General features: G+C 39.6%; 1 protein-coding gene across 11 annotated transcripts in view; it reads left to right on the top strand.

Annotated features, from left to right (window-relative positions):
- Positions 1–212: 212 nt before the first annotated feature.
- LOC149842199 (putative protein phosphatase 2C 58) overlaps positions 213–8,995 on the top strand; it is a 90,633-nt gene continuing 81,850 nt past the window's right edge. Inside the window, exons 1-4 of one of the 11 annotated variants that reach the window (XM_089998986.1) lie at positions 281–389; positions 546–662; positions 862–957; positions 2,951–3,098. In XM_089998986.1, the coding sequence (XP_089855112.1) occupies positions 2,982–3,098 (117 nt within the window). In that variant the 5' untranslated portion in view covers positions 281–389; positions 546–662; positions 862–957; positions 2,951–2,981. Of the gene's footprint in view, positions 390–545; positions 663–861; positions 958–2,243; positions 2,313–2,912; positions 3,099–8,995 lie in introns of those variants that run through there. The other 10 variants (XM_089998989.1, XM_089998983.1, XM_089998984.1 and 7 more) reach the window with 10 other exon arrangements.

Genomic DNA, 8,995 nt, shown 5'->3' with positions numbered 1-8,995 from the left:
CCGAAGTGGCGAATGCCTTGTCTGGTGATAAGGCTTATCACCGGCTTGTGTGTGTGCGAGAGAGAGAGAGAGAGTAAAAAATTCGAATAAGGTAACAGACGCCGACAAACCAGTATCTACCATCCTTTATGGGTTCTGTTTATTTATTGGTTTGATGTGTTTATTTTAAAAACGGCCGGCTTGGACTCTACGGGTTAAATAAGATGCCCTTTTGGTTGATGGACGGGGCTCGTCGTTTCATTACTTTGGTCGTTGAATCTGCATCCTGTCCCCATAAAGACAGACCCATCTAGCATTCCAATCGTTTTCTTGCTCTCGGGATAACCCCCCACCTTCCCATTCTTTCTTTCCTTCTTTCGTTTGAGCCAGAACAAGACCACCATCACACTGTAAGTGAAACTGTGCACTCCAATTCTCTTCTTTTTTTGTTTCCTTTTCGTGCTTTGTCTTTTGGTTCTGATCGAGATTGTGATTTTGGGGTGTCTTTCCTTATTTGGGCTCTTGGTCGTCTGCACACGTAGTTATTGCAATTCTTTTGTTTCTAGGGTTTTGGAAGATTTTCGTCTGTGGGTCTTGGTTGTGATTGAAGGAGCTCTAAGGAATTCTCAACTTCCCGTGATTTTTGAGTCGATCATGATCTTTGGAATTGTGGGTTTTCATTGGTTCGTTGCGTTTCTCTTTGTTAATTATGGTGTTACTTACCTTTTCTTTTAGTTTTTTTTTGCAATTTGGTTTGGAATTTGACTAAACAAAAACAAGGAACGTCGAAGTGCGTGGAGGGATTATGGAGATTGAGAGTGGTGTTTTAGTTGCCTTGATGTAATTGGGCAACTGAGATTCATGGTTTTGCTTTTTTGTTAGTTAACAAAGATGGTAGCTGGATAAGGGGCATCGGTAATGACTAATGAGGCTGTTTTTTCTGCGTTGGTGGGTGGATCTTGCTACTTTCCGGTGCAGGTGGTCTGCCTATGTTTTGTGTTTGGAATTTATCTTGATACGTGTTTTGTGGTGCTTTTATATCAACACCAGAGCTCGTGGCGTCATGGTTCTAAAATGATCTCTGGGGAGTATATGTAATTGTTTGCAATTTCTTGATCGTTAGCAACATTGTGAATACAGTTATTGGGGAAAATTCTTTTATTTTCTCCATAACTCGCTCTCTTGCCTGGTTAGGGTTTTAATTTGAGTCCTAACTTCTGAAGTCCTAAGCGGAGAAAGAACAAATTAATATCGGGTTTCTGTACTTAAAGAAGTTAAATATTACCTGGATAGATGCTACTGGGTTTTTGATTGGATAAATTATGTTAATCTGACTATTGGAAGTGTGTCTAAAGCTAATTCTTAAGAATATTTGCTTGGTTGCTGAATATTGGTTCTTATTTAGGGTTGGGAACATGATGAGGCCATTTTTTGCTCAGTATATCTAGCTAAATGTGTTCTGCTGAAAAATGTGATGATTAACCACGTATGGTGTACTGTAACATGTTGAAAGTGAATAAGCGTTTTTGCGGCCTTGTCTGTCCGTCTCTTTATCAATTGAGCAATTATTGTTTGGTGTCATCCCGAAGGAAAAGGCTGCATTATTCTTTCCCAGAATAACGTCTCATCCTTTCAAACATCATTAGACATGTATACCAGTTGACAAACTTATTCTGGAGGCAGTTACTAGTTTATGCAAAATTGGAAAGATACAGATTTATCAAATCTTCATTGTTGAGCAACCTACATTGCTAGCAATCTATTTCTATTTTTTTCTTTGAGGAGTGTTTATGCACTAATATACCATAAAAGTTTCTGAACCTAGTCGCTATCTTCTTAGTTTGACCTGATATGTCATGAACTTTGATGGCGGTAGATTTTCTTGAAAAGTATAGTAAGTACAAAAATCCAGCTTAAGCAGTGGTGACCTTCACAAATGATATGAGAGAAATGATTCGTTCCTAGTTTGCTGTCACCATTAGAATCAGGGGCTTGATAGCAGCATTGTACTCTTTTATATTGACTGGTGACACTCTTTTAATTAGTCATCATCTATGCTATTGGTGTATTCTTCTTTTCTTGTCATCACTTAATGGCTGTTTAGTCGACCATGTAATATCTTGATTTACATTTCATTACTTTGAATTTCACACACCCATTCATTCTGTTTTCCTCTGTTGATTTCTTGATTTTTTTTCCCATGATCTCTTTCTCTCTCTCTGTTTTGCTTTTTACTCCATTCTTTCCTTTTTTTGTTGAGATAGGTGCTCCCATTCACCACATCCCCATCACCTTTTATGGTACCAACATTGGTGAAGAGTGAGGCATACGAGGTCTTGATTTTGCCTTTTTATTCTGTTTGTGCTGTCAGAAAAGTGGGTTGATTTGCTTTGTTGTTAGGGTTCAACTATGGTAAATGGTGGTCAGCAGGTGCCAAGGTTTTTTTAGGGTTTGAAATTGGGATTTTGGTCTTTTGCCAGTGGGATATTTGTAGAATCTTTCCAACAAATATTTGTTGCAAAAAACAGTGTCAAAACCTTTTTTTTCTTTTTTTAATTTTTGCAGAAACTGTTCATATAAGTCTTGCATAAGTTCTCAACATGTTTGCGTTGTACATTGTGTACCATTTGACTGATCAGGCATTTAATGGAAGTGATCACATGGCTTTAGAGCTGATTTCATTTGGCTGCACTTCTATTAATAGTGTCTTATCATCTGCAGTATCATTACTGTTTCCAAATGTAAAGCATATATTAAAATACAATATCCATAGAAGTTGATGTTTATTCTTTTTCCTTTTGTCTGACTGTTCTAGCATTCCTTGTTCAGACTTGTCATATATCCAGTATTCCATTTTAATTTTCTTGATATCCTAACTTTTGTTTTGTGGCTACATTTTATGTTTACTGTGTGGAAAATTGTTTTGTGAAAAGCAGGGATTAATTCATTTTTGACATTTAATTAAAAGCAGCAGCAACTTTTGGGCTATCCACTAGCTGGGGATGGGGATATATCTCAGTACTCCTAAAACAGAGAAGTATTCTGGATATGGTGAGAATGATAGACTTAAATTTGGGTTATCCTCTATGCAAGGGTGGCGCACGTCTATGGAAGATGCTGTAAGTGCTCTTTGAATCTTATCTGCCTTTGCTTCTGTTTGCATTCATTGTTGGTGATGCGTGGTTTGAATTTTTGGCTAGCATTTTGTGTCTTAGGACTTGGTTTGAGAATTGTCATTGTTTTTTTCTGGTACATCGAACATCCAAACTAAGAATTAGCATGCTAGTCTTGAAAACTGTGCTGATTGTGTTATATATATCATGGTCACATATATCTGCGATATTTTCAATTTTCAAAATATCGCGATATTATCTCTGTATTTTCAACAAACAATATTATAGGTAAAATATTACAAAATTTTGAAAATATCATCAATTTGATAATATTGTGATATTATCACGAGAATATCACAATATTCTCATGATAATATCATGATATTATCAATTATTGTTACTGTTTTTATTTATTTTCTACATCATAAATGTGTTTTTCTTCTTTATTTTGAATTTTACTTAATTTTTATTATATATGTATTTTATTATAGCCACTTGGAACATAGGGTCTTTAACTGGTAAGTTGGTAGAGTTAGTAGATGTTATGTGTAGGAGAAAGATTGATATTTTATGTCTTCAAGAGACCAAATGGGTAGGTGAGAAAGCTAAAGTGATAGAACCTTGGGGATATAAGATTTGGTATACAGGAATAAATAGGAATAGGAATGGAGTAGGGATTGTTATGAGTCGTCAGTTTATAGATAATGTAGTTGAGGTCCGTAGGAAGGGTGATAGAATTTTACTTATTAAATTAGTATTAGGTACGGATATTATTAATATTATTAGTGTTTATGCACCTCAAGTAGGTTTAGATGATTCCATTAAGCATCAATTTGGGAAGATTTAGATGGAGTAGTACAAGAGACATCCTATGGAGAAAAGCTTTTCATCGGCGGTGACCTTAATGGACATGTAGGCATTAGTAGGGATGGATTTGAGAATATCCATGGAGGCTATGGTATAGGAGAAAGAAATGAAAGTGGAGAAAGGATTTTAGATTTTTGTTTGTCCTATGATATGATCTTAGCAAACACTTGGTTTAGGAAGAGGGAGTCTCACCTAGTAACATTTAAAAGTGGGGTTAATACGAGTCAGATAGATTTTTTCCTACTTAGAAAGAGAGATAGGGGTTGTTGCATCGATTGTAAGGTTATACCAGGAGAAAGTGTAGCTACACAACATAGAGTCTTAATTTTAGATCTTAGAATTAGACAATGCCGCAAAAGGGATAGACATAGGATAGATCCTAGAATTAAGTGGTGGGCACTGAAAGGAGCTAAACAAGGAATGTTTGTAGAGCAGGTAGTTAAGGAAGTTGATTGGTGTCTCGAGGAGGATTCAGAATCAATGTGGAATAAGATAGCGGGTGGTATGAGAAAAGTAGCTAAGGAGGTATTGGGTGAGTCTAAAGGTGGTGCACCACTAGGTAAGGATACATCATGGTGGAACGAGGATGTCAAATTAGCTATTAAGGTTAAAAGAGAGTGTTATAGAAATCTAAGTAAGAGTCGTGATAATGAGAATTTGGAGAAGTATATGATAGCAAAGAAGGAAGCTAAAAAAGTTGTTCGAAACGCGAGGGCTAAGGTATATAAGGAGGTTTATGACAAGTTGGATACCAAAGAAGGCGAGAAGGATATTTATAGGCTTGCAAAGATGAGAGATAGGAAATCGAAGGATTTGGGTATGGTTAGATGTATCAAAGATGAAACGCAAAGGGTTTTAGTCAAAGATGAGGAGATTAAGGAGAGATGGAAAGATTATTTTGATAAGCTATTTAATGATAGTCATGCTCAAGATCTTGGAGACTTCTCCATTCCTTTTCATGAGATAAATCGTGACTTCATGCGAAGATTCAAAAGAAAGAAATTGCAGAGGCTTTGAAGAAAATGAAATCAAGAAGGGCAGTTGGCCCAGATGGTATACCTATCGAGGCTTGGAAATGCTTGGGAGAGAAAGGTTTAGAATGGTTGACAAATCTTTTTAACTTGATTTGGCGAACAAATAAGATGCCTAATGAGTGGAGGAAGAGTACTTTGGTGCCTTTATATAAGAATAAGGGTGATATACAAGATTGCACAAACTATCGTGGTATAAAACTCATGAGTCATACTATGAAACTTTGGGAGAGGGTGATTGAGTCTAGGTTGAGGAAGGTTGTCATGATATCGGAGAATCAATTTGGTTTTATGCCTGGAAGATCAACTATGGAAGCTATACATCTTCTTAGACAACTTATTGAAAGATATAGAGAGAGGAACAAAGATTTGCATATGGTTTTTTATTGATTTAGAGAAGGCATACGATAGAGTACCTAGGGACGTTCTCTGGTGGACAATGATGAAGAAAGGTGTTTCTCTCAAGTACATTAGTATAATTAAAGATATGTATGAAGGAGTAGTAACCAATGTCCGCACTTGTGGAGGGGTGACAACCAATTTTCCGATAACGGTTGGGTTACATCAAGGATCTGCTTTAAGCCCTTTCCTATTTGCGATAGTGATGGATGAGCTTACGAGATCAATTCAAGAAAATGTACCGTGGTGTATGTTGTTTGCTGATGATATTGTTTTGATTGATGAGTCTAGAGCTGGGGTTAATGCTAAGTTAGAATTATGGAGACAGACATTGGAAGCTAGAGGTTTTAAGTTGAGTAAGAGTAAGACTGAATATATGGAATGTCGGTTTAGTAAGCAACGAAGTAGGGATGGGAGTGTAGTGAAGCTTGGTGAGCAAGATATACCGGTGAATGATTATTTCAAATATTTGGGATCCATCATTCAAAAGTATGGAGAAATTGATGGAGATGTAAATCATAGGATAAAGGTTGGGTGGATGAAATGGAAAAGTGCTACTGGAGTGCTGTGCGATCGTAAAATGCCATTGCGGTTGAAGGGAAAGTTTTATAGGACGACTATTAGACCCGCTTTACTATATGGTACGGAATGTTGGGCTGCCAAGAGACATCATATTCAAAAAATGAGTGTAGCTGAGATGCGGATGCTTAGATGGATGTGTGGAAATACAATAAAAGATAAGATTCGGAACGAAGAGATACGTAAGAAGGTAGGTGTTGCACCCATTGAAAATAAGATGCGAGAGAATCGTTTACGGTGGTTTGGACATATTCGGCGAAGGCCTAATGATGCTCCAGTTAGAAGGTTGGAGAAATGGGAAAATATATTAGTTAAAAGAGGTCGGGGTAGGCCTAGGAAGACTTGGATGGAGATGATAGGAAAGGATATGAATGCTTTGAACCTCACCGAGGACATGGCGTTGGATAGAAATGATTGGAGGAAAAGGATTCATGTGGAAGACCCAAAATGAATTTCTTTTTTGGTTCATATCGCTGACCCCAATTGTTTTGGGATGAAGGCGTAGTTGTTGTTGTTGTTGTTGTATGTATTTTATTATCTAAACATGATATTTGCTTATTACTTATTTTTGTTGCTTTTATATAATTTTTATTTTTTGAAGCCCCGAGATTTTTTCGAGATTTATCACCAAACCTATAATATCGCGAGAAATAGCTTATAGCCGATACTGAGTGACTATATATATATATATAAGGAAATGAAAACCGCCCCAATGAAAAACCCTCCCAAACCTCCCCAATAGACATTTTATTGGATTTTTGGTGTGTTTTTTCAAAATTTTGACTATACTGATGTTACAATTCAGCTTATAAAACTTGAAAGGATTAGTTTGAAGATTAAAAACTCAGAAGATTTCAAAAGAACTTGGGGATTTTGAGAATTTAAAGTGAAGAACAGGAGAATAGAACTTGGTTTTTGAAATCAGGAAATGAATCTCAGAATTTCAAAGTTGAATTGAACTTTGAAATATGATTTGAATTGGAAATTGAATTTTTGAATCCAGAAATGAATTTGAAATTTCAAAGTTGAATTGGACCTTGAAATTGGAGTTTTAAATTTGAAATAAGATGGAATTGAAGATAAAAAGATGAATTTGAATTTATAGATAAGAATTGAAGATTGATTTGAGAGGTAAAGAAGATATGTGAAGAAGCATCTCAAAATCACTTGGATTTTGAAGAGAACTTGAAAATAATTTAAAAAAATATGATGTAATATTATCCTAAATGATGAAATGAATTAAAAAGAATCTGTATTGGGTTTTGAAAAGCAAAGTCATTGAAATATTCAGTGCCAAGCTGAAGGCAAATGATCCATTAGTTAAAAACTCAACCTCTACAGAGCTAAGTCACACAAACTAGGCTAAGGAGGTGCCGCAACCGAGTCGAGACGCCCCGACACGGGTGCGGCTTCGGACTCGGCCCAGACTCGGTCAACGGCGAGTCAGACTCGGTCAACGAGTCGAGGCCAAGTCTGCCCACATTTTGGACTCGGTCAACTTTAACCGAGTCCAAAAATGTCTATTTCGATTTTTAAATTACGTTTTGGATCTGGGTTGGGTCGGGTCGGTCCGGACCCGATCCAGATCCAAATTTCTTTTGCAGCCGAACCCTAAAAGGGGTTTATCGACAGGGGGAGGGGCTTACCCTCTCGATTTTGCCTCTCCCCCTCAGCCCCTGCAGCTTTCTCTTACACCCACGCCGGCGATCCAGAGTCCAACGACGGTACGCACAGGTAGCCACCGTCTCCCCCTCCGTCAACACTCAACAGGTATGTCGACCCTCCTGCACCCTCTCCTCGCAGCCTCTGCTCGCAGAAGAGGGGCTCGGCCCCTCTCTGTGCCTCCTATTCACAAAGGAGGGGCTTGGCCCCTCCTCGTTTCGCTTATGTCAGACAGCCCCCCCCCCCTGCACCCTCTGCTCGCAGAAGAGGGGCTCGGCCCCCTCCCTGCACCCTCTGCTCGCAGAAGAGGGGCTCAGCCCCTCCCTGTGCCTCCGATTCATAGAGGAGGGGCTTAGCCCCTCTTCGTTTCCCTTTTATCGCAGGGGTAAGAAGTAGGAGTGGGGGAAGGAGGGGGCTCGGCTGACAGGCCGAGCCTTGCCCTGCCGAACAACAGGGGAAACGAGGAGGGGTCGAGCCTCTCCTCATTTTCCTTTTGTTCGGCAGGGGTAAGAAGGAGTGGGGGAAGGAGGGGGCTCGGCTGACAGACTGAGCCTTACCACGCCGGACAGAAGGGAAACGAGGGGCCGAGCCCCTCTTCTGTGAATCGAAGGCAAAGGGAGGGGTCGAGCCCCTCTTCTGCCAGCAGAGGGTGCAGGGAAGGGGGGGGGGCTGCACCCTCTGCTCGCAGAAGAGGGGCTCGACCCCTCCTTTTGCCTTCGATTCACAGAAGAGGGGCTCGGCCCCTCGTTTCCTTTCTGTCTGGCGTGGCAAGGCTCGGCCTGTCAGCCGAGCCCCCTCCTTCCCCCACTCCTTCTTACCCCTGCCGAACAAAAGGAAAATGATGAGAGGCTCGGCCCCTCCTCGTTTCCCCTGTTGCCTTTGGCTTTTTGGCAAGGGCAAAGCCCCTGGCACGGATAAGGTTCAGCAGGGGCTTGTCCTGCCCCTCCTTTTTGCGTTAGATAGGGGGTAAGCCCCCTATCTCGAACCTGGTTTGCAGAAGAGGGCCTGATTTGAACCTGATTTGCACAGGGGGAATGAACCTGGAGCTCTTATTACTATTATTTTGAAGTGTTTATTAACTTTATTTTATTTACTTATTTTCTTTTCACTTTTCAGATATAATGGCGAGTTCTAGCGGTAGTGTCAATACATTTGGTTCAAGTTCTAACCCTGAATTAGAAGTTTCTCAACCACTTTGGAGGCTTGTGACAAAAGGGGTAAAAGCTAGTAGTGGTGGTGGTGGGAATGTGCAGTTTCATTGTAATCTATGTAAGACTGTTTTCACAGGTTCTTATACGCGTGTGAAAGCACATCTTTTGCATATTCGTGGTCAATGAATTAGGGCATGTTTTGGGGTTAACAAAG

The sequence above is a fragment of the Nuphar pumila genome, chromosome 3, assembly GCF_984573655.1.
Source record: "Nuphar pumila chromosome 3, dmNupPumi1.hap1.1, whole genome shotgun sequence".
Classification (NCBI taxonomy): Eukaryota; Viridiplantae; Streptophyta; class Magnoliopsida; order Nymphaeales; family Nymphaeaceae; genus Nuphar; species Nuphar pumila.
Note: the sequence above shows the minus strand (reverse complement) of the source record. Positions and strands in the feature narration are given on the sequence as shown.